At 31.2% G+C, this 26923-nt stretch overlaps 1 protein-coding gene across 5 annotated transcripts in view; it reads right to left on the bottom strand.

Annotated features, from left to right (window-relative positions):
* Positions 1-26923, bottom strand: part of LOC118190433 (dynamin-like) — a 92478-nt gene that overhangs the window by 43048 nt on the left and 22507 nt on the right. For all 5 annotated transcript variants that reach the window (XM_085816682.1, XM_035361142.2, XM_035361139.2 and 2 more), the window contains exons 5-10: positions 25442-25540; positions 21337-21445; positions 18587-18781; positions 9279-9417; positions 9113-9180; positions 5899-6037 (exon numbers count right to left, since the gene is read on the bottom strand). In XM_085816682.1, the coding sequence (XP_085672808.1) occupies positions 5899-6037; positions 9113-9180; positions 9279-9417; positions 18587-18781; positions 21337-21445; positions 25442-25540 (749 nt within the window). The remainder of the gene's footprint in view (positions 1-5898; positions 6038-9112; positions 9181-9278; positions 9418-18586; positions 18782-21336; positions 21446-25441; positions 25541-26923) is intronic.

Consider the following 26923-nt stretch of genomic DNA (forward strand, 5'->3'; position numbering starts at 1 on the left):
CCAAATTTCACATACACTAAATTTAGGAAGTTTATTTTTAAAAAGATTGAAAAGGTCATAAAAGCAATACCTTAAAAATCTTTTTTCTATTATTATTTCCTTTACAGCTATTTCTGCAGTATTTTAAGATTCGAAAAGTTTATTAAAGCACTCATGTACTTATTAAAAATAAGATATATGGATGAATTTGATAAATGAAAATTTATGAATGTGAAGTCATAATTTTAAATAAGAGACGAATCAAAGAAATTACATTTTCTTTTTCCGTAAAATGACTTATAACATTGGTACACACATATTCCTTTCCTGGCAACTATAGTGACATCAACTGGTGATCAAAATTTGACAGTGGGGAAAAAAAAAAAAAAAAAAAAAAAAAACTTTAATGGTACTTAGGACAACAATTTGTATTTGATAACACAACAGAATTTGCTCTTAAAAATACAGAAAGGCACAATACGATAGACTTCGGGAGGAAATATTTATGATGAATGTAGCTGAACTATAAAACCACAACATAATTTATCGCATTTATAAGACATGTTAAGGACTTCTTTAACCCCTTTTTTAATTCTATTTTATGCTCTTGAAAAGAATACATGAGATCTCCATCCAAATGTTAAATTTCAATCTTTTATTTATTTATTTATCTTCCAAATGAATGAATGATTGCAAGTTTTAGTTCACAAATTTCATAAGAGAAAATTAAACATAAGAAGTCACTAGAAATCCTTTACGCTAAGCAATTAAATTAAGTACATAAGCACTCAGAAAACTGCCAGTTGACAGTGTAATATTTTCAGGAATGGGATACTGCATAAGTACAATACTTTTATCAGAAGCAAGTCATACTTTCTGATTATCTACACTCCCACACACACACATCGAAAAGCATGAAAAAAGTACTGATGAGGGAACATATTATCTCACCAAAATGAAGTCATGTGGCAACCCAGGTATGTGCATGGTAGACACTATTTAATGTGATTGTGGTTAATGTTATCATTCAGATATTATTACTGATTTGCTAAAATCTTGCCAATTTGTAGACAACATATACAAAATCTATTACTTGTTATGATCAAAAGTTGAATTAATATGATGAAATTATTATTAAAATCTGAGAATATTTTTAGCTGAATTAAAACTGCCAAATAATGTCAAAATAGATCATAAAATGCGCCAAACAACACACAAATGTTACCCAATGACATGGCTGCGAATTTAGTCAACTATAATTGTCAAAATTAGACAATAAAGCAATCTTAATTCAACCAAGTGTAAAGGAACCCATTTTCTTGGTTTTTATAAATATTTGCTGGACAGTTTAAAAGAGCTTGAATTCAGATAACCACGTTTGTTTTTACATGAGAAAAAACTCTTTCCTCCACTCTGAACTTTGCATTTTGATGAATATTCTGTTTTACAAAGCTCGAATTTTTTATTTAGTCACTTTTAGTTATTTTTATTATCTGTAATCACTTTCTGTTGATCATTTGTAAATTATAAAGACTAGTAAAAGGAACAACGATATCAGTGATGAAGTTTGTTTATTAAACTGCTATGACTTGCCTTCAAAATCAACAGAAAGCTGCTTTTAGAAAATTATAAAGCTATTGTTTGCAAATCAAAGTAAAACTGAAATGAAAACATGAAGGGGGAATGGGAAAATTTGCAATGTTCAGAAGGCAATGGCTATTGGATTTGCAAAAGTTTGTGACAATGATGGGGCAGTCAGTATTCCACTGATGTGGCAGAAAGATTGAGAATTAATCATAATGACAAATGATAGTTTGTAGCAATATAATGGCTGGTTTACCCAATGGAAAAAACATTGTTTACAAATGCACGAATAGTTTAAAAAAATATGCTGATTTATCTGCAGTTCAAATTAATGGCCTACATTCTCTGCAAAGCATTGTCCCAAAAATATTTACAATGCAGATGACACAGGTCTATAGTATTGTGCATTGCCCCAAAATACATATTTATATAAAACTGAAAAGTTTATAAATATTAAAAGATCATCCGACTACTTTATGCTGCATTAATAAGTATGCTTAAAAAAAATACCTGATGCTTGAAAGAAGTAAAGAGCTTATTAATGGACAGTAGATATAAATCAAGGTGTGGATGACCTAAGTTGAATGACTTAGTAATGGACTTAGGTCATCCACACCTTGAGTTATATCTACTGTCTAATGGAATAAAATGGGACAGGGAAATGAAGAATGAGATAATTCTTTTAATTGAAGAATAATGCAAAATGTAAATTTCTCTAAGCATACTGATATTTTATATTTATCAGTAAATATAAAATTCCTGATTTAACTCTGATCCTGATTAGCTAAGTATTAGAGTTTTTATAACATGTATGATATGGATATAAATGTAAACGAATTAGCAAGGTAAACTAACCTTCTTGATGTGTCGAATTTACTGAAGACATCTTGGAGTCACATCTCAGAAAGGAAAATAATAAACCTTTTTAAATATGCCAACCTTTTAATAAATGATGAAATGGAAGAAACTGAATAGGAAAAAGTCCTCAGTTAACATGAATAGTGAAGAATTTAATGTATGAGTGGATACTGGTAATAATTCAAGTTGCAACATTGTTGACAGAAGAATATATTTGCTAATCACTTTCTGAAATTAATCCAAGCACATTATATGATAAACTGAAGATGATAAAGATGAAATCAATTAATTCTCTACAACCCCCTTTCCAAGAATTATAATTAAAGGATATAATCAGATAAATTCCAGAAAGACTATGAACAGTTTATAAATGTGCTTTCGCATAATACTTCTTGACAATCCACTACAATTTTTTCCCGTACTTAAAATGCTGCCATTATTGATGATAATCAGGGCATTGAGTTGATTGATGAGTGGGGTATTCTCATCACAATGAAAATCTTCTATTATATCATCTTCATTTATTACAATTTCTTTGCAGTTCTTTCTTAACTGGAAAATTTTGTTTTCTGTAAAAATTTGCGATATCTGAAAATCTTTAAATTTGGGTGTATCATCAATCATATAGTTAGCATCCACTATACACTATCCATGATGTATCATGAGACTGGTGATTAAAGAAATGTTGTTCAACTAAATTTTATCTAGTTTTCATCACACACTGGTGAAATTAAGCCTGAATTATATTAGTTTAGTTAATTATTATGCTTGCCTATTTCCCATGCATGCTTATCTGAGTCCCAAATAAGTAAATTCCCACATATCGCTTATTCAAGGTTAGTGCTAGACATTTTACAGCTTAGTGCATTCCCTGTGGATTCTAAATTCTGCTGCTAAGTGCCTCCCTAAATTATCAAAATTTTATGCCCCATTGCCTTTACTAAATTCTAATGACTTTTACATTCCTTAATTTTGTTGTTCAATGTTTCTCCAAATTTTAAAAATATTGCCTTCCCTATATTCTGCCACCCCAGCTCTGGAGCAGATTCTAGACTTATCTGAATAACAAATCATTCCTTCTTAATTCAAACAGCACTAAATGTAATCTTTTGGCCTATGAGTATCACTTATAAAATCTGTTTTTTGCATATGGAAAGAAATATTTATTAAATTTCTCCTCCTCAACACATTCAGCACTTTACTGGGCAGTTAGCTGAAGTCTCTTACCATCACTAAGTGTAATGCCAACATAAAATGTAGCCATGTTCTTTGGTATTCAATTACTAATATTAAAAAAAGAGAGAGAGAGAGATGAGACATTGCTTCATTAATCATTTCTCAAGTAGATGGGTGTTGACAGTCATGCAATGACAAAAGCAAAAAATAATAAATGATGTTTCCCCAGGTTGCCATTAGAGATAAAACATTTTCTGTAGTTATAAAATCAACAATGTTTGGATGCAGAATGTTTCAGATTGTTTGAACGTTTGAGATGTATGAAATGATGTTTTGACAGGCTGACCATCAGAGATAAAAATTATTTTGTAGGTGTAAAATCAACATTGTTTCGGTATGAGATGTATGACAAGCAAAAAGGTGGTTATGAAGAGTTAATTATTTATTATACAGATTTATACCAACAAATTGTTTCTTCAATATGCAGGTATTTTACTTAGTGCCAAAATGAAATTAAGAATCAGGATTCTCCACATGTTTTATGAAAAATATCAAACATGCATGTGTTAAGCAATTCTTTTGGCTGCTGGCAGTGAGGAGTTTCAGATTTTATATCATTCCAGGGTTTAGACTGCATAATATTTTCCATTTACATACAATTGTATTATATGTACTATTTTCTATTGAAGTCTTCTGATATGTGATCTCCAGTGAAAGAAGTGAAAAAATATTCATGAGACAAATAAATATCACCAAAATAATTAAGTGGTAACCTATGATGTCAGCAGAAAGCATTTATGTAGTAACCCAGGAGTGTACATAGCACATATCTGTTTTGACAGCGAACAATGCAAAAATTGTATAGAGGCAAGTTTGAGCAATTTTCAGTTTTTTTTTTTTTTTTTTTTTTTTTTTTTTTTGTAGGAACAAATTGCTATGTACATGATAAAAACAACACCATAAAAAGGAAGGATTTCTTCAAAAAGGTAAGTAGTTTATTACTAATGTTTCTTCCTTTTTAGATTTTATTAACTGTTCTTGTATGGAATTCTTAGTGTGCCGTTATTTTAAAAATGGCTGTTGCCTTTCAAGCATTAGATTAACAAAAAATTAACTTCCCATGTGCTCATGACTTTTCGGTGATGCTGCAGATAATCAAAAAGTATTATTTTTAGTCGATAGGGGCAATTTGCCTTGAAGGACTATTAATTTCGTTTTGGCATTTTGCGTCGAAAACTTTAAAAGGCTGTATCACTTTTCAAATCGTTGCCACCATATATGATCACTCTGTGTTATATTTAAAGATATTAAATAATGAAAAATCTGCATAAATGTATGTATGTTTGTTGCATTGTAATAAAACATCGACACCTAGAGCCATCAAAATGTGAATAATGTAATCTTCCATAGAATATGGGCATGTGGAAGCCCTAATTTGAATTTGAAATTTGTTTTATTAGCGATTTCAGATTTTGTAAAACTTCAACGAATTTTTTTAATAAAAAACTAAACAATTTTTAAGCGAGCAATGGCAACACTGTACGAAAAAAATCTTTTTATCTCCAGCATGGAAGACTCTGTATCGGAAATTCTAAAGATATACTCATTTTAAAATTAATTTGTGATACTGCTGTTGAACTGAATTTTATAGTTTGAGTATGTAGAACATGATGTTTAATAAATAAAAGTAACACACAAAACGTTAAAAAAATGTCCCTTTGTACGTAATTTAAAATCTGAAATCTTTCAGATTTTTTTTTTTTTTTTAAATTTTGAACAGCTTTTATTTTTATTTATTTATTTATTTATTTTCCCCATTTGCCAATTCAATGAGCTTTCTAACCAATACATACAAGTGAAAAAGAGTTAACTCAAACCACAAAAAAAAAAAAAAAAAAAAAAAAAAACTTCAAGCGAAGGAAAGTAAAAAGGTCATTTTAACATTTAGGCCCCCTCTACCAAAAAAGATTTAAATTCAATATAAATTCTTTTTTATGCTGCTCTAGGAAAGCAGTAACTTTCTCACATGTCAAAACATAAAATGCAGTTTCCAGAATAATGAATTATTTGACTGAAATTCATGAGTTATATATCACTAATATTTTTATGATTTTCAAGAATTTTTTTAACAGTATATTTAAAAACTTTTGCAATGATTTTTAAACATCTCACTAAAGAGGTTCTAATACAATTTAGATTCTTTCATTTCTCTGTCAGAAGTATTATCAATTTAATTTATAAAGTTAAACATTTACATCCTTTTTAAAAATTTATTAAAATACAAATAAATTTCTTACATACTTTATCAGTACACTTTCTGACTACATTTCCTAACTCTGCAACAACAAGATCCACGCATTTCAAAGCAGGTTCTTTTAGTTTAGCTATCTGTTTCTTGACAATTGCTTCAAATGCCTTATCAGGGGTAAAAAGCCCAACTCTATAATAAAATAATATTCCTCAAAAAACAACAGATCATTTTCAAGCATATATTTAAACTATATAAGGGAAAAAAAATTAAACTTAGTCATTATTTTCAAGTATGAAGCAAATATCATTCTATCCTAGCTACTATACAGAAATGCATTTAAACAACAGATATGAACATCTAATTCTAATTTTATTTATTTTTAAATACATTGAAATATTTTAGTAGAAAATATATGTTACTGAATATTCCATATTTATTACACTCCAGAAAACCAATATGAATAAACAGCATTTACATAGACAATGAGGAAATTTAAAAGCAAAAGAAACCAAACTAATATCACTATCAAATAATAATCACACTTTACATTTCTAAACATAAAAATGTTATCTAGAATTGAAGAGTTAGGTGGAAATGCTACAAAACCATAACTTTACAAGGAAACTGAAAATTTTTTTCTTGCAGAAATGAAAAATCTTATAAGAATTGAAATTACATGCATTTTATTAAATATTAAGTGGGTGAAGAATTAAGCCAATTCATTAAAGTGAAAACAATACAAATGAAGTTGCGCTATTAGCCCTTTGGATATGTAACCTAATAATATTTGTCATGAATATTTTCAGGAATTCAATGTCAAATATCACACTGTGTTTTCAATATTTCTACACTCAAAGTACAATATGCAACTGTATAAACTTCAGTTACCTAATGATCAACGGTTATATAAGGGTTGCCCAAATGTAAAGTGGACACGTTCGATAACGTCAGAATGAATGCATCGATAGCAGTGCCACTGCACAAGTATATAAAGTGCGGTATGATGTATGCATCTCAGATGGAGTTTAACCATGAAACCTGTTTGTAGGAGATTAAATTGTGCAAAAGAAAAGTCATGCTATCCATGGATGCGTTCAGATCAGAACAACGCGCAGTAGTACATTTTCTGGTTGCAGAAGGTGAGCGTAATGCGGACATCTATCGAAAAATGGTGGCAATGTATGGCGACCACTGTTTAGGTCGTACAGCTGTAAACAAATGGTGTAAAAGTTTCCGTGAAGGGTGGCTAACGACATTTTATCTGCCGAGACCGGGCCAAGCAAACAAAGTGATCACCAATGATTCCATTGCCTCCATTAACGAAATGATCCAAGATAATCGAAGGATTACAACCCGTGAAATCAGTCACGAACTCAACCTGAGTAAAGGAACGGTTAACACCATTATCTACAAACATCTGCCATACAGAAAAGTGTGTGCGGCATGGGTACCAAAACACCTGACCCTTGATCATCAGAAACGAAGAATGGGCTTCTGTCTCCAGCACTTGATCTGTTATGAGGAGAATCCCGCATTTCTGGATCGTATCGTTGCGGGCGACGAGACCTGGTGGCACCATTACACACCCGAATCCAAGAAAATGAGTATGCAATGGAAACACAGCTCATCTCCTCCTCCACGGAAATCGAAAGCAACAATAACTGCACAGAAAGTGATGCTTTCCTTTTCTTCGATTGTCTTGGACGAGATTTAATTGAGTTTCTGCCCCAAGGGAGCACTATCAATTCCGCACAATATTGCAGTACTCTGACGAAACTGCGATAAGCAATAAAAAACAAATGGCCGGGCCTTCTCACACAAGGAGTGATCCTTCTGCATAACAATGCCCACCTACACGTCTCCCAGAAAACTCAGACGACCTTAAACAATTCTGTTGGGAGGTTTTGGAGCACCTCCCGTACAGTCCGGACATGTCACCCTGTGACTTTCACATCTTTGCACCACTTAAGAGAGTCTTACAGGGAAAAGGTTACCATTCGGACGATGGAGTGAAGGAAGCCATGCAGGACTTCCTCAGGAATTCACCCCAATCTTTCTACAGCAAAGGCATCGAGCTGCTGCTACAAAATTGGAACCTGTGTTTCAACGACCATGGCGATTTGTTTTGATTTACAATAAAGGTATTATTTTTCTTCAACTTGTCCACTTTTCATTTGGGCAACCCTTATATAAGACAATAAAATTCATATGTTTATTTTCATTGTTCATATGTTTTTAAAATTTTTTCATATGTTTATTAGACTGATTTTAATATAATAAAACTTCATAAAAGTATTAATTTGGTATTTTTAGCAAAGCAAGCCAAAAAGGCATCAAAAATCCAAAATTTTGAAATTAAATATCTTTGTTAGTTTTTCTCATACAGGAATCAAACACTTTGTTTCCTTTTTTATAATGGATATAAAATTTTTCTGAGTATATCTATAGAGACCAAAGGACCATATAAAAAGTAAAATCTTGCAATTTTTACAAAATGAGAACTATAGTACACATAGTATATTTTAAAAGTAAACACAAAAATTTATTTTAATAGACACTATAGCTCTTCTTCAGAAGCAATATTAGTTTTGAAGAATGGATTTTATGTTTGAAAGATGGGTATTCATTTTTTTTTTTTTAATTCTTGAAAATTTTAACATCAACAAAACTTATAAGATATTTCTCCCACTTTCCTAGCGTGCCTTCATGATGTAGCGGCTATGCACGATGGGCTGGTATTCCAGAGGTCCGTGTTTCGATTCCCGGCGAAGGCAATTGCTAATTTTTTATCTCTCCAGCTTTTCCAAAAATCTTAATCTCTACAGTGGCGCCCGAACTAAAAGGGTGTTGGATGAGGATTCTCCACACCCAGGATTTGGGGATTGTGTCCTCTAAAAGCCCCAGTCACCCTTTAAAAGGGGAGTATATAAGGTATTTCTCCCGCCTTCCTAGTGTAGTGATTCTGCACACTGAGCCGGTATTCCAGAGGTCCGTGGTTCGATTCCCGGCGAAGGCGTTTACTCATTTTTCATTTCTCCAGCTTTTCCAAAAATCTTAATGCCTCTACAACTTATAATATGACATGGTTTATATTATGTAAAGCAAAAAAAGGGGAGAGTTGGAAGAGAGCTACTACAGAAACTTTCTTCATCTTTGGAAGCATAATTGTACTACCAAATAAATTAAAATTTATACAAACATTCTAACAAAATAATGCAAGCTAGTTATGAAATGAAATCATGAAATTTAAAAAAAATATCAAACCTGATGCCGTGGATATTTCTAATAGCAAAAGCTATTTCTCTTCGCAATTCCTTTTCATCAAATTCCATCTAAATGAATTTAAAGAAAAATAATATTAAACACATTAAGAAACAACAGATATATTAAAAACGGTATTACCTTACATGTAACATAAGCATGATTATACCTTTACAATTTCAAAAGGAAATCTTTCATGAAATAATCTGTTTATTCTTGCACCACCAGAAAGTTCACTTGTGTTAATAGATGCAGATCCTGAGCCTTCAATATTACGCTCAAAATCTGTCTGAAGTTGTTGAATCATCCTACGGAAAGGAGTTTGTAAGTAATTAATCATAAAATATATTAGAAAAATCCTTATTTTTAAATTGTTAATGAAGAAAAAGATACAATAATTTAATGCACACATTTTTCATAGTTTAGCATCCATGTGACCAAAAAACTTTAATTAAAAAAAAAAAAAAAAAGAAAAGAAAAGATTAAATGCATGATAAAAGCACTGGCAAAATCATTAAGTACATACACTTATGAACTTCTTTTAATATCTTTGCTGTCTGCATGAAAATACTTTTTAATTCATACCAAGATTTTCAGAATACAAATTAAAGTATAGAAAACACACACGAAAAGCTGCAGAATAAAATAAAGGTATTTTTGCATTAAAGCCATGCCACTTAAAACTTTTTTTTTTTTTTTTTGGCAATTTTCCTTAAATCAGGTAGCGCAAATTAGATTTGGCATATTTCCTGGTAATATATCTTTATAATAAACTTCACGCAACAATGTTTCTAATCTAACCAGAGCCTTGCCCCCCTCCACCCTTTCTTCCTTTTTTTTTTTTTTTTTAAGCAGTTGCTTTACTGATTTTGGATTTTCCAAAATGAAAAAACAGCAGTCATGGACCATTAATGAAAAAAATTAAGGACCTATGAGCAAATGGGAACTGAAAAAATTCAATTAACAATATTATCCATGCCTGAATTTCACTTTTAATACCACCCTAAAAATAAAATAGATTCCTAAGTAGTATGCATAATTACTAAACATGAATTAACATAATTATTGATAAGTTTGAGAATAAAATAATTTATTCTCAAACTTATCAAATGCAATTTATCAAGTAGCATTAAATATTTTACATTTATAATATTTGGACATATTTGAAAGAAGATAAGTGACATTTACGTGTTACTAACAGTCAGCTTTAAGGTTTTTTTTTTTTTTTTTTTTTTTTTTTTTTTTTTTTTTTTTTATGTATCATTTTGTCACATACTTGGTCAATCTAGAGGTTTAGTAAATAGCAGGTAGATTTTATGTCAAAGCGCATAGGTTAAAATGAGAAGTAAGATCATAATCAGCATAATTCATAACGAAAGACTGAATCTTGTCACTGCTGCTGCTTGTCCAGAGAGAGACCTGCTGATTAGAACAAAACTGAAAGGCCTGATGTAGACACGATTGGCAAGTGTTGAAAGTCAGGCTATGTGTGATGCAGTTAGTGTTGTAGCTTCGTGTAGAGTTCCAGGTGTTGTAACCCAGTTAACGTACTTTAAGGTTCCAATAAGCCATTAAAGCACCAGAGGTGATAAGTTGTTTTGCATTATTTTAAGTCTCACTAGATGCAAAAAATAAGATTTAATTGAATTTTTACATTTTTGTGTTTTATCTTGTGACCACAGTGAGTATTAATGAAAGGTAATAACTTGCTTTAATACGTAGAGATAATTTTTAAGGGTAAGCAGTTAGTTATAAATAATTAAATTGAATAGTTAGATAACCTTAGTCATTATGGATCCCTAAGCATTAAATGGCAACTATTAAATTTTATTTTTTTAACAATATTTGTTAAAAAAGCCCTATTAAAATCCAAAATCTAATAAAATTTCACAGTTTAAAATACATGTAATTTATGACATTGACCCTTAAACGATATTAGGATAATTACACATTAAAAGCTACAAAACATTTATGTTTTGTAACTTTGCCAACAACACTCAACAAAATATTTATCTATCATTTTAATTTGAAGCCTTCCCAAACATTTTGGCTTGTTTATATCAATTTCCTTCTCTTTAAGCATCTTTTCTAAGAATTAGAGATTTGTCTAAAGATGCAAACCAATGATCTTGCTAGTTTCTGCGTGCTTTATTTCCTAACTTGTCAATCACTCCACAATGTACCTATGACAGTTTACTTGATCTGGTAAAAGTTAAATAGTCTGAAACCTCCTGACAGACATGAAACAAATTATCGTTATGGCTGAAAGTAACTACAATATAAGACAAAGGTTTAAATAAGCCTCTTATTTAAAAAGAACTTCGAACAAAAAGGCATGTTCTGATGCTAACAAAATCAATTGCAGCTAACGGTGATGTAATTAAACAAGAACAGTCAAATTCAAACTAAAAATGCAGACTAGTGGTCATAGATTATACAATTTAATTCAAACTTAATCTGGCTCAGTAACTCTATCATACGAGGAAATAGAAATGGGAAATTATAGTAAAGGCTAAAATCATAAAAAATTGGGTAATTTACATAATAACTGCACATATCTTTGAAGAATAATTTTCTTTAGGTATATTCCTCCAAAATGCTAATTCACACTCAAAATGGCAGTCATAAAAACAGAAATTTCAGATGATTAAAATTAAGGACCTTCTGCTGATTTTGACCAAAATTAAGGAAATTAAGAACCAAAAATTGATTCCAAAAATTATAAGGACTTATAAGGACTGTACGAACCCTGGAAAACTGTATTCAAATGATTATCTCATGAAATTAGTATATTGCTTGAAGCAAAGTCTATGACCCCTTTTCTTTAAGAAGAATAATTATGCTTTTTTACTATTGATGTTTTAAAAACCAAAAACAGATAAAGCAGTTTATCAATTTTTAAATTAATTAATTCATTCATTGATTCAATATTTTTGTTACTGTTTTATAGGGCAAAATAGGACAACTCAAGAAAATAAAAACCCAAAAAAGAAGAAGTGAACTTGTAGATTTAATAAAGATTGGCTGACACAAAGTGAATTTAAAACATGGTTATGAACTGTTAGAAAATCAGAAAAAAAAAATGGCTAGATATTCTGTTTGCAATATGAATATAAAGTAGAAAGGTGTAAAAGCTGTCAAATCTTGAATGAAAGTAAATTCTCATAAACAATGACTATCTTCATTTGTTCCTAACTCCAATCTGAAAAGTTCAAAATTTGATGATCAGATAATAGCAGCAGAATTCACAGAAGTTTATCATGGTATAAAGTCACACCACAGTTATTTTTCAAAAGAATATGGAAGTAAAGTTATGAAGTCAATATTTCCTGACTTGATGATTTGTAAAAATAAAAGACTTCGGTGTACAAAAACTTAATCTATTGTGCAAAATATAGCTCCCTATGCTCTTGAATTATTTACATCTGCTGCAAAGCATTTACCATTTAATGTTGCCACATATGCTTCTAATAAAGGCAGTAGAAAATTATTTCCAATTGTTATTTGTTATTTTAATGTGATTAATGAGGAACAATCTATTCCACATATTTAACAGATTTTAAACTAATATGGAATGAAGTTTCTGACTAGATTTTTTATGCTATAAAATCAACAATTAAAAATATCACCTTAACTAGAGAAGAAATGCACTGGTAAATTTTGGATATAAATCTTCGGATTTCACAAAAGGCTAATAACTGTCATACTCTCCCTAATACTGCTAAATTTACATTAAAAACACTGATATATGATGTGAAATGTTTAGTAACAAATGTCTAACAGAATTTTCATTGAGCATCTGCAACATCAATGAAGTAAAAAAACTGTTTTGATTTCCTAGATCAGTCATGTTATAAAATATTCATTTCCTGTTTAAGAAACTCAAAAATTTCAAAGTGAGCAGTGGCAACACTGTAGGAAATCGAAATCGAGTCAATGGCTAGGCGGCAATTAGTAGCCAACCGCTACTTTAACCGTCTCTGTTGGTAAATTGCCCTAAGGCGTTGGTACTTAAGTTTTTAATTAAGGCGATTTACGCCGCGCCAACTAGGCGAACAACACTGTATGGGGGAGGGAGGCCTTTTATCTTTAAAAAAAAAAAAAAAATTATCTTCAGCACCCAAGACTGTGTATCGGAAATTCTAAAGATATGGTCTTTTAAATATTTTGTGATATTGCTGTTTAATTGAAATTTATGATTTAAGTGTGAAGAACATGATATTTAATAAATAAAGGCAACACACAAGACGTTAAAAAAAAGCCCCTTTGGGCGTAATATAAAATCGGAAAGCTTTCAGATTTAAAAAAAGTTTTTAAGCTCGATTAATTTATATTTTTTATTTTTTTTCCCCCAATAAAAAAATAGTAAACTGTGTAATAGAGCTATGCTCTTGTAAACTTCACCAAACTGTGTAATAGAGCAAGTAAGGCTCTGCTAATACAAAATATCTTTTTCTTTATACCTGGGGAAAAAACATGTTGTGAAGAAAATAAGGTACTTCTATATTAATGCAAACACCTAAATGATTCTTTACAGACAAAAGCATAAAAGTTACTAGTTGGTTGCAAGTTGACAATTTGTGCAAAAGATTCCCGAACTGCTGATATTTATTGTAAGCTAGCAAACATTATTAATATAACACAATTTAATATCAAATTTTAATTATTAAATAAGATACAGCTAAGTTTTCAACAGTTTATATATTTTAACATCTAGCACATCATCATTGTGATTAGAACATTTTTGTACAAGATATAAAACATTATCAATGAATTTTATTTCTAGTCATTTAATAGACATCTTTATCAGAATTTATTATCTATGCCTCATATCAAAAGTTATCAGTTTTACTAATTAACAGCAAATATGACTGACTTATTTACATCTGAATACCTGTGCACATTTCAAGTATTAACAAATTCAAAGTTACAAGAATTTTGGTCCTTTGCAACATAGTTTGCTTAAAATGAAAAGTACATGACTGCAAGAAATTACGAACCTTATTTGATTGTATGCAAAAGAAACTGGATAAACTTACAAAAGTTTTACATTTTGAACTTAATGTTACCAAATAAAACAAATATATATTACCCTTTCAAGATGATTTCCAAACATACAAATTACAGTCTCAGAAATTAGCAAAGAATAGGAAATTAAAAAGAGCTAAGTTGTTAAAGAGGAAGAAAAAGAAAAAAAGGGGGGATTATATGATACAAATAAATGCATCTTGTTATTACAACTAGCCTTTATGCTAATCATGTGTTGCAGATGTGATAATCTGTAACACGCAATCATATCATTTTTAAACTTAAGTTCTGTATAAAGCCTAAGCACATTTTGGTGTACAGCAAATCAACTATTTACTATTAAGATGATAATCACCTAAAAGCTGCAAGTGATACATTTCATAAAATATCTGGTTGTAATGAAAGTTTTCTGCTAAAAGACGTTCTTAATAAAGTTAGGAAAAAACGTGAAAGCAGTACCTTTAGTGCGGGTAGTAAAAACCACCCAAATCTATGATTTTCTGCCAATCTTTTGGTAGTTTTTCAGTCTTCAGCCTAGAAACTTGGTAGCAGAAAGTCCAAAAACAGATCAATCTCATTTCGGATGTCCTGTCCAGAATGGAAGCTAGCAGCAGCAAGATGTAACTGCAGGTGTAAAAAAAAGGTAGATGTCTGAGTGAGGGATGTCAGGGCTATATGGTGTGGCAAAAGATCCCATTCGAGAGCGTACAGAGTCCAGCCAGTGAATGCAGAACACATGTGGTCTTTCATTATCTTGATAGAACATTATCTTTTTGTTCCAGAACTCAGTTCGGCATTTTTCATTGATCGCAATGTCAACACAGAGTAGCATCTCGCTACACATCTTACTGTTGAGGGCTTTACCTTTTTCTAGATACTCTTTGTGGATAAAATCTGTTAAATCTGGATAAATTCTAGATACTCTTTGTGAATCTGCCGACGGGCTCACAGGGTGAAGACCAACCCCTTTTTCAGCCTCTGTTGTCGAAATAAATCCACTTTTCATCACAAGTGATGATATGGTCTAAAATTTTGTCCTTGCATTGATACGTGAGCAGATTAGTGAGGCCTGAACATGTCTGTACATATCTGCTTGAGTCAGCTTAAGCAGCAAACAGCGACTGAGCTTGTATATCAAGTTTATGAGATGTATAGCGTGACTAATGGACATACTAATTATACTAATGACTAATGCACTACTAACGTCTAACCCCGTGTTTCCCACCGTGGGGCCCACACCCGACAAGGGGGCAATGTGACTGTTAAGGGGGGCAATTCGAAAATGCACTCACCCAGAGTTTAAGGGAACAAAGGACGTTCTAAATATGTTTCATGAAGTCAAAATTTTTCGAAATTTCATTTTTAATTCCCCAAAATAAAGAAAAATGTAAGCGTTTAAAATAAGCACTGCAATTGTAAGCACCGCAATTTAAAAAGTTTTTATATTGCGGTGTATTTTAAATATTTATAAAGAATTCTTTCTGTAAATATGGACATTTAAATGTTTTTAAAGGCATTTAAATAACTGACACATTATGCTTTCCAGATGTTTCTCGCACATTTCAACCAATGAATTTATTTTATTTTTTACTGTAGGAATGGCAACCAATATATTATTCTTTCCTTCAATGGCAACAGCAGCTGCTTTCATCTTTGTTTATATTGATCTTATATTTCTTTCTTTCAGCCCTTAATGAAATGAGGGGTGCAAGAAAGAAAAAAAAACGTTTGTCCTTATTCGGAGACATATTTAAAATTTGGTTTCATACCCGGTCAACTTTTGTCTTTTATGCCAATAATGCCTAACCAATGAATTAATGAAACTAGGACGTCTTGAGGCACATTTGAAGGCGAAACATAATGCTGATATTAATTCAGATTTGAATTATTTTCACACTTTAATGAAAATTTTTGAAAAAAGAGTAATATTAAAGTCTTTATTTACTGCTCATAATGCAACTGTTAATCGTGCTCTTGAGGCTATCAAATTTCACTACTCATCGCTTAGTATGGGAAAAGCCGTACTATAGGGGAGAATTGAATCAAACCATCAATATCAGCATTTAAACCTGTTCCAGAAAAAGATGACAAAGATGTTAAAGCTATGCCACTAAATAACAATACTGTTTGCAGAAGAAAGATTAAATGAGGATATTGAAATACAACTTGTTAAAAAGCTGAAAATAAGAAAATTTTTGGTGCAAATGGATGAACCAACTTTGAGAGACAGTGAGGCCGTACTTGTAACTTATGTAAGATATATTCATAAAGGTGATTTTGCTGAAGAAATGTTCTTCTGTAAATCATTAGAAAGCACCACTACCTCCAAAGATATTTATAGTAAGCTAAAAAATTACTTAGATATAAAAAATATAATCTTGTACTGCAGATGGTGCTCCTAATATGATGGTTGAAAAATAAAATAAAGCATAGAATAAGAAAAGGGGTTGCTTAAAATTGATAAAAGATGAGAATTCTGAAATGCTTCTTGTGCATTGTGTTATTCATAGAGAAAACCTGCTAGCTAAAAACAATTCCCCTGTTCTAAATGAAGTACTAAATTCAGTTATAAAGTGTACTGTTATAAAGTGTATAAGTAAAGTTATAATAGTGCTATTAAAACTAGGGCCAAATGTGAACGCCTTTTAAATTTATTTTATGAAGAACAAAATGAAGACTCTATGAGACTTGTACTTCACACTGAAGTAAGAAGGCTGTCGAAAGGGAACTACTTGGAAAGATTTATGGAACTATTTGATACTCTTAGTTATTTTATAAACGACAAACCTGAAATGGTATTGGTGTATTTAATTATGGCAATGCATACTAGGGCTATCTGCCTAAGGGAAACTGGCTCATATACACGTTACACATGGGGAAAACCATGAAAACACCCATGCAGACAGCCCGTTCGCGGGATTCGAACCTCGGACCGAAACAAACCTGAAATGAAAAGTCCATTAACGGATAATGTGGGTTATTTAGCCAATATCTTTGAAAATTTAAATATATTAAATAAACAACTTCAAGGAGTAAATAAAAACTTATGTCGATGCAAAAGGAACATATTTGGTTTCATTATCTTTGTTGAATTATGTCAGGCATATACTATTTACCACAAAAATTTTGAAAAGTCTCATTGGCTCCAAAAATGTGACGTGACTATTGCTATACTTGTTATTGATACCACTATACTTGTTATTGTCGATCATCTGAAAATTTTATCAGCTGATTTAAAAGATTTTGTAACTTAAAACAAATTGATTTCCCAACTTGGATGAAGCAGCCAATGCTAGTGGATTTGGCTGATATTTCAAATATGGAGTAAAAAGAACTCGCAGAAATGCAAAATAATAAGTTAATTAAAACTTTATTTAATATAAATGGAGCGATGACATAGCTTTGTGAGGAAACCAGAATCAGATATCCAAATGCAACAAAATTTGCAAGAGAACTATTGTTACCATTTCCATCTTCATATTTTGCTGAATGTGGATTTAGTGCCATAAATGATTTGCTGCTAGGAAAAAAAAAAAAAAAAAAAAAAAAATTGATTGGATATAATGAAACCAGGAGACTTGAGACTCAAGTTATCTAAATTGGAACCTGACATAAAATTTCTTTGCAGCAAGTATCAAGTGCAAGGAACTCGCTAAATTTAAATAATAAAAATTACTAATACTTAAAATGAAAAACTTTCACTAAAATGAGTTTTTTCTTGAATCTCAGTTCTCCGTGTTTTTAAAGTTCACTTACTGTGTTTGCTCACAAAATGCCTTAGTCATTTCTTCCTAAAAGCTTTCATTCAAGTTTCTTTCGAGAACATTTCAATTTTTAAATATTAAAAATTATGTATATGCTGGGGGGAGCTTAAAACTTTTAGAGAGGATTATGAGGGCATAGAACAAAAAAGGTTAGAAACACTGGTCTAACCCCTTAGCAAGCTCTCAAGTGTTTATATACTGATCTTCTTCTATAAGTTCTTGCAAGGGTGGGGGCTCATGAATGCCATAGTCCTTGTTTTTGAACTTTCGGTACCAAACATTCACAGTATCATGTGATATAACATTAGTCCTAAAGCTGTATACATGATTTGGTGACATTCTGTAACTGACTTTTTGCAACAGAACTGGAAGTAAATGATGGTTCTAATCTGGTAATGTGATAGTTCCATTTCAGACACCTTGTACTCAAATGCAAATATTGTTGAGAAAATATGATAAAACACGCCAACACAAACTTTTTGCACAAACAATATTTGCAGTGGCGGAAAACTTTTGTTAACCCCAAAATGTAAAAAATGGAAATATTTTACAGGCTCATATTTAGAAAACACAGTAATGTATGTTTGTAAACTTATACAATTTTAAATCTCAGATTAAAATTTGTTCCACTATATTTCGATAAAACAATAAATTTCTGAAAAAACGACTGTCAAAGATTACATACTGTAACATGGCTTTTGTTTTACGTGACGGATCATCAGGGTGAAAATGTTTGAATTCTTCAACTTCCTTTTCCATAGAAAGCATCTGCCGCTGTAATTTATCTCTAAGTGCAGGCAATGTGTCCCTAATGTGGTTAGTCAACTGCTGGTTCAGCACCTGTTGTAAATATGGTGTTCCCATACGATCTGCCATGTGCCTATAATACAAAAGAAAATAATCAACAATAGAAACAATTGAAAAATAGTTCAGAACAATTCTGCTTAACATAATTATTTATTATATAATAAGATGTGTTACATAAAGTATTTCAGCAAGATATTTTAATCTTTCATAATGATACTTTAATTGCAATACATAACAATAGACTTCACTAGAATAGTGTGGGAAATGTACGAGTTTTTAGCAAATGGCATCATTATGACCTCAAATGGCCATTTTAATAACTTGTAGCACATGATGGAACTTACTGACAGAACAGTCTATCACAAAGTTAAATTACCTATTTTATTATTATAATAAAAAAGACTTAACAATGTGAGAGTGTTGTTTACAATGGTTCTAACCAGAAAACAATTCTAATGTTAAAGAATAACCTCAAAGACGCTTGTCACTTATGAGTGGCAAAAAAAATGCACAACCTGCCACTAAGAATATCACAGCTTGCAAGCAATCACCTCATCCCTGAAATTATAATGCCAGTTGATACAGAAAACCAGTTTCTCTTTGATGGTGTGCTAAAAGAATAGCTAAACATGTAAAAATCATTCCATATGTATTTATTTTAAATGTAATCTGAATTTATTCTTACAGTGATCCCTAAGAAATTTCCACAACAAATGAAATAAAAACTTGCTTGTCAAATAAGATTATTGACTGATTTTTAGAATGAATGCATTATTAAAGCATAAAATGTGTATATAAATAATATTTTTTTGTAATTAATAAATCATCATTCCTTCCTCCCCTCCTCTATAAAAAATCATCAAAGTGCACTAAAGTGGTTTTGCAAAAATATATAGGGGAGGAAGTAATGATAATTGCAAAAAAAATATTATTTACATATGCATTTTATGTTTTAAAAAAATTATAGCGGAGGAAGGAATGATAATAGCAAAAAAATTATTATTTACATACGCATTTTAAACCTGCCTCCGGATTTAACGTACCTAAAAATTGTTTAATGATACTTTTGTGCAGTAATGGGTGTGACAAAACCCTTGTTAGTTTATAGATCTTAAAATCCTCGTGAACTTAAAGGCATAAATAAAAACACCTTACTGATATATTGGAAAGCAAATCCAAGAGTTTGGGTAACTGGAAATATATTTAAAGATTAGTTTTAAAATTGTTTTGTGCCAGACGCTGAACATTATTTAAGGCAGAAAAATTTGAACTTCACGCTGCTATTACTAGTTGAAAATGCTCTATGTCACCCACAAGATTTGAATCATCCCAATGTCAAAATACTGTTCCTACACCTAACACTACTTAGTTGCATTAATTTTCTATGCTTACGTTTCCTTCTTACTTTTTCAACAAAAATTTATTAGTTAAAAAAATGTGAAAGTAAAAATTATCCTTCTTTACATCTTGTGCTTACAAATTATTATGGGAATATCTATTTACAGTTATTAAACCCTGAAAAAAGCATGTCTGCGATGTTATCGTCATGTGATGATTTGTAGATACTTTATTTTTTACCACAATATTTTCGACGACGATGTTTTTAAATTGCGAAGTTTTTTAACCGCTTTATTTTCGACGACAATGTTTTGTCCCACGATGTTTTAGAACTGTGATGTTTTCTCTTTGCGATGTTTTTTCCTACGATGTTTTGTAGCACGACGTTTTCGCCTTGCGTTGTTTTCTCTGCGATGTTATCGGCAGACACCATTTATGGATATGGCTATTGAAGACGTTATAATAAGATTTATTAGTGGAAGAAGAAATTGCCGAAGCAGATTTGATGGAAATGGCATCCGAACATGTAAATCAAATCTATTCTGAGGACACTAGCTTTGATGAAGATGGTGCAGCTAAAAATTTAGCATTAAAAAAATTAAAAGAAGGCCTTAGCAGAAAATCTCGACTCATTTTTCTTGAATGCAGACCCTTCCGCTAAAATAACCAAAAATTCAAAAGGGAGCTGTAAAACTGTCTAGCTCTATATAGAGAAATTTACAGTGACCCGGTAAGAACTAGTAAGTAAAGTAAAATTACAGATTTTTAAAAGAGGGAAGGAAAATGCCAGAACTTTAAATGAAGAAAGAAATTCTGAAAGTGAAAGCGATCTCATTCCACCGAAAAAATGTCAGTATAATCACCCGATCTCGGTTGATTATACTGAGCAATGACAAAGAAGAAATTTATTAAACTTAAATTTGCATTAAATTAAAATATGTAATATTTTTTGTTGTACTTATATATATTTTTAATAAAAATTAAATTGTTTACATAGAATTAAAAAATATTTCTTTTTATAAAAGTTTACGGAACATAACCCCTCCTTTTTGTACTGGCTCTGGGTCTCGTACAACATGGTTTCACACAATATGCTATTTTTTAGGGATCTATCTACTGTGCTGTACGAGGGTTACTTGTATTTTGAAAATTTTGTGACTACTGTTAACGTGGTTGCACTCATATAAGCACCACAAGTATATCTAGACTCTATAATAATGCTTGATTGTGCTGTAGATCTACACATTTAAATCTTTAATACACAAAAAATCTACAGTAAATTACAATTACCTATAACTTGGATGACTGAGGAAAAATTTTCTTTCTGCTTCCATTGCAGCCTTAATATCCTTTTTACCTTCTATATCTCTCTGGCTTCGATTGACAACTCCAATATAGCCTAGTTATTAGATATCAAGAATAAAAATTAACTTTTATAAAGTAATACATAAATATCTTTATATTTTGCATAATTCATTAACAATTATGTGAATTTTACCTGAAGCTTACAATACCTGAAGCATACCCTTACCTTACTTTACCTGAAGCACTTTACTTATGATTTGATGTAAAAAAAATTAAATTTGATTTTAAAAAAAAAAAAAAAAAAAAAAAAAAAAAAAAAAAAAAAAAAGCTATTCCCATTTAGTATTTGGATATTTTAGCCTTTACCTTGCACTTTGAATCTGATCGTAAAAAGGCGAGTTCTCACAAAATTTATTAGATTTTTAACATTAATTATTTTGTTCCTATGGTGATGTTATATCAGCATTAGACTCCATCCGAAGGTCATCAGAAGGCCTAAAAATCACAAAACTCCAGCTACCATTTAAAAGCAACTTTATTTAGCATTTACAAAAGGAAAGCACATCTTGCAAGAGGCTAAATATTTAAACATTAACACACACAAGCCGATATCAGACATCAGCCATGAACAGGCAAAAAAAAAAAAAAAAAAGATGGGAAGTAAGTAGTCAATCTTGGCGAAGAAATTCAAGTTTTATGAATGCTGCCACTCGCTGCAAGCAGGATTTTACCCTCCATGTGCCAAAGACACAAAGGGTCAGAGCTATATTGCATTAAACTTGACTCTTCAGCCACACCCAGTAGTATACACAAGTGGTATTTGGTTAGTAAGCATAGGTATTTCAACATCAGTACCTGATGGATTAATTTAAGAGTTCAGGAATGGAAACTGATGCTAGAGTGTCTGGAACAAAAAATGCTGGTTTCAGGCAATCGATGTCAAGCACTGATTTCTTTCCCTTAAAGAAAAACATAAAATTTTTATTAAACCTTTTTTATTACTCTAAATGAACCATTATACAAGCGAGTCAGTGGTGATTTCAGTGCATTATGCCTCAATTATGTGAGCGCATGACTCTAAAGCTGTGTTCACAAAATACATATTGTTATAACATGAGATGATGTGGAGACTGGCAACAAACATCTCTCTCATTGTCTCACGCATAAATAATAAATGATATATATGAAATCAGGTCATCAGAATTATACACCTGGGTGGGTTGCAAAAACTCTGCGGGAAGACGAATAGCAGTTCCATAGACAATCCCAGAGCAGGTTCCACTCAAATCTTTGTACGATGATCGAACACTGAAAAGTACAATTGGAACACTCAATGTCCACTGGACATTATTATGGCAAATCAATGCTTGTTTTAGTGAGTGGTGAAATCTCTCAAGTAATCCATTTGCTGCAGGGTTGTATGAAGTAGTCCGAGTTCTATGAACACTAAGAAGTTTATTAAAAGTAGTGAACATGTGCAACTTAAAAATTCCTGGCCTGATCGGTACTTATGGTGGAGTGGAATTCCAAACCTAGCAATCCAATGGATAAAACATTCAAGGGACAGTTTCTGCCAAATTCTCTTTCACTGGTATTGGTTTCAGCCATTGGGAGAATCAGTCGATGAGGGTTTAAATGTAAGAGTATCCCCTTCCGAGGGTGGCAGGGTACGAATCTTCATCAAAACATTCTTAAGAATCATTCGTACTGATACAACACTGCACAGAAATCACAAATTCCATCCAAGTTGCTAAAAAAACTTTCTTCAGCAGCATGTGAAACTGCAGCATACTTCATTCGGATAAGTTCTGAACCACAAGATTCTATAACTAGAGAGGCATCTTCTGTACAAAATCATGGATTAAATCACAATCAGTTTTCAAGGCAAGTATAGCTGCAGCGTATGGTGCACCAGTACAGTTCTTACTTTAGGTACCCAAACATGGTGATAATGTTTTCACCATTAGACTCCATCAAAAGGTCATCAGAAAGACCTATAAATCCCAGAACTGCAGCTACCAGTTAAAGCCCACTTTATTTGACATTTACAAAAAAAAAAAAAAAAAAAAAAAAAGCACATTTCACAAGAGGCTATATATTTAAACATTAATATACACGAGCCAACATCAGACATCGGCCACAAACAAAAAAAAAAAAAAAAAAGTAAGAACTAAATTGTCAGTCTCCAATGAAAAAGTTGTTATCCTTGTGCTATGGCAAGCACATATGCATATCAAGCAGCAAAGATGAATGTTGACACTCACTGCAATGAGAATTTTCCTTATATTTCCATAATATTCTATTTATTAAAAAATATTTCAAACAGGTCCTTATTTTCTTCATTTTTTCCCCCAAATAAATTCAATTTTCTTTTCGTCTTTGTATGCAAGATCAAATTTTCATTTTAGAATGAACAGAAAGAGTAGCTTAAATGAAGTCTGAAATATGTCATAAAGTTGCATTGCAACCAGTAACAAACAACCAATAATAAAAACACCAAATTAGTAAACTTACATAAGTCAGATCATGGTGGTGTGAAATTTTAAAGTATATTTGGCAATGTAATAGTTCTGCCCCTTTTAATGCATATATTTCATTATACTAATTACCTCAGAAAACAGAATTTGAAGAATATACATTTTAAATTTTTAAGAATACTAAAATATAATAAGGTTTAATAGAGTACTTCAGAATTATTTTTCATATACATTTATAAAAGCATCTAAAATATATAATTTTCAATGTTAATATTTTTAGCTTAGTTTGGTATAAATACAGTTTCAAGTAATATATCTAAACTAAAACATATACATTTATAAAAGCATCTAAAATATATAATTTTCAATGTTAATATTTTTAGCTTAGTTTGGTATAAATACAGTTTCAAGTAATATATCTAAACTAAAATGAATTCATCATCTAAATTGTATCTGAATGCCTTCTACTTATTAAAATTGAAATTATTTTTAATTACGGCATGAGAGTACATTAAAGGAAATTCTTGGGTGAACAAATAAGTTTTTAGAGGTTTTTTTTTAACTTTGATGCTTTATTCAGAGAAACTGGAAAAAGTATTTCATTCAAAGTATTGTTCATTGTCAGCTACAACTTTTCAACATCTTTCAGGTAGCACATGGATTCCCCGTTTAAAAAATTCATCTTTTGAGGCGATCCAAGAACCGACCCAATTTTTGGCTTCTTCGTATGAAGAGAAGTGCTGCTTGGCCAAGTCATGAGTCAATTGGAACAAGTGGAAGTCCGAAGGAGTAATGTCTGGTGAATACGGCGGGTAAGACATTCCATTGAAACACCTCTAAAGTTTCCTTGACGACTGTTGCAGCATGTGGCCGAGCATTGTCATGCTGAAAGATCACTTTGTCATGTCTTTTGGTATATTGGAGGGCATTTGAGCTTCAGTGCTCAGCTCAGTTGCAGCATCAACTGTTTTTAATAATGTTCCCCAGTGATGGGCATGAACATTGGTCCAATAACGCCTCCAACTCAGCATCTTCAAACTTTAGTGGCCTTCCTTCATGTTCTTTGTCACTCGAACCAGTACTCACATGTTTTCAGCATGTTCCCCATATGCTTCACACAGCAATCGATGCCCATCAGCTGCAGTTTCTTCAAATTAAAGCAAACAGGAAGCGCTTTTCGCATATTTTGTTTTGTTGGTAGAAATGTTGACATGGGCTGAGCACAAAGAAAGTTTGTTATTTACACTTCAGCAAAATGAAACAGACTGATTTTTAGATGAAAATGCTGACACTTTAAAAAATAGTTACAAGATTATCCAATAGGATTTAATACTAGTAACGCCATCTTATGTAAATCCCTCAAAACTTATTTGTAAACCCAATAAATAGTACTTTCTGAAAGAAACCAAATAACTAAATTGTTCAAAAAAAAAAACTATATATAAAATGTAGCAAAATTTTTCATAATGAATGACCAAATTATTAAGCAAAAAAATCAAATACTGTTCTGGCAAACAGCGAAATGTACAAAAAGAAAATGTATAAATATAATACTTATCAAAACAAAATAATTTTTGTGATGTCTCTTTAAGTTAAAAATAAAATGAACTTACCTCTTCTCAAAGGCAAAAGCTTATTCTCTAATATATCTCTAGCATCAGTTCCTTCATCCATCAAATCAAGTTTTGTTATTACACCAATTGTACGTAAGCCTTTAATAGTGAAAAAAAAAAAAAAAAAATTTAACTAATAATACAATTCACAAAATTTTATAAGAATATTTAAGCAAATGATTTATAGATAAGTACATAAGTGTAAAATTATAAGATAAAAATATTAATTACTTACAATAACAAAAGGTTTAATTTTTTTAGCTTTAAGAAATTAGAGAAAATTACAGTCTGGACTCTCAATCATTGAATAAAAGGAGTGTGTAAATTATTTCCTAAGAATAATTTTGAAAATGGCACAGCAACAATTATTTAGTAGTGATTAGGTTAATTGATTAAAACAAAGTACATTAGGATTATCTCCCTAAGAAAATCGATGCTTTCATGATGGTTTGCAAAGGAAACAGGTTTGTATTTCTATCGCATACAGGAAAAAACATAAAAATGTATATACAGCCAATCTGTTTGCTGGGATTTCAAACCTGTTTGAACTACCAGTATTCAGCAATCTTAATCTGCTTGGCCACTAGTAAGATCTATACTTTAATTTTTCATTAGCATTATCAGTAAAAACAGTTATAATATGAATAACAAGACTAAGACAGAAATTTGACACACAGCAGAGAAGGTTGGATGCTTGTAATCCCCAGAGCTTTCCTGACTGTCTAGACTGAAATTGCCTGAGTAATGGCCAATGCCAATGCAATTAAAATATTTTATAATAAATTCTTGATTTCCAATGGTTACCTAAACAGCATTCAGCTTACTGACTATACAATACATACGGAAATATCTGATAACATGAATATCTTTATCATTCAGCAAAAAATATGGCTCTTACTTTAAATTATTTCTTAGAATCAGTGGAACAGACATGTAGTTCTGGGTATGAGGGATGCGTTTGCGCATTTGGGTTTTATTTTCACGACTTGAAAATCAGTTATAAACATTGCATATGATACAAAACAGAAACTCAATACTCCAGGTTGAACTAATTGCAATACACAGTGATTGATTGACTTAGTATACTTTGAATAGAATTCTGTTCGATTTAACGTTACACATAGATAAATATATATAAGGATGCATTTTCAAAACTGCTAGCAGGCCGCCACCCAGGCAATCAAAATACACCAATGGAAAATGAAATCAATTTTGAAATCAAATTTGTTTCAAAAGCAATATTATTTCATCATCAAATATGAACGTTCCTTTATTGTTCTTTTCACCACAAGGATTCTAATTTTTCATTTGTGAATAATGATGATTATTCAAAGTTACTGATTAATGATTTTTCTACAAAAAAATGTTTCATCTGATATTTTACCGATCCTCATTATGTTTCAGGTTATGCTTCCATGATAGAAATATGGTTGTAAAATCAAATATTTGTCATGACTGGTTGCAAAGTGTTCATTAGAGCAG

The sequence above is a fragment of the Stegodyphus dumicola genome, chromosome 5 (assembly GCF_044657685.1).
Source record: "Stegodyphus dumicola isolate Sdum_Otavi_A_Nest chromosome 5, ASM4465768v1".
Lineage (NCBI taxonomy): Eukaryota > Metazoa > Arthropoda > Arachnida > Araneae > Eresidae > Stegodyphus > Stegodyphus dumicola.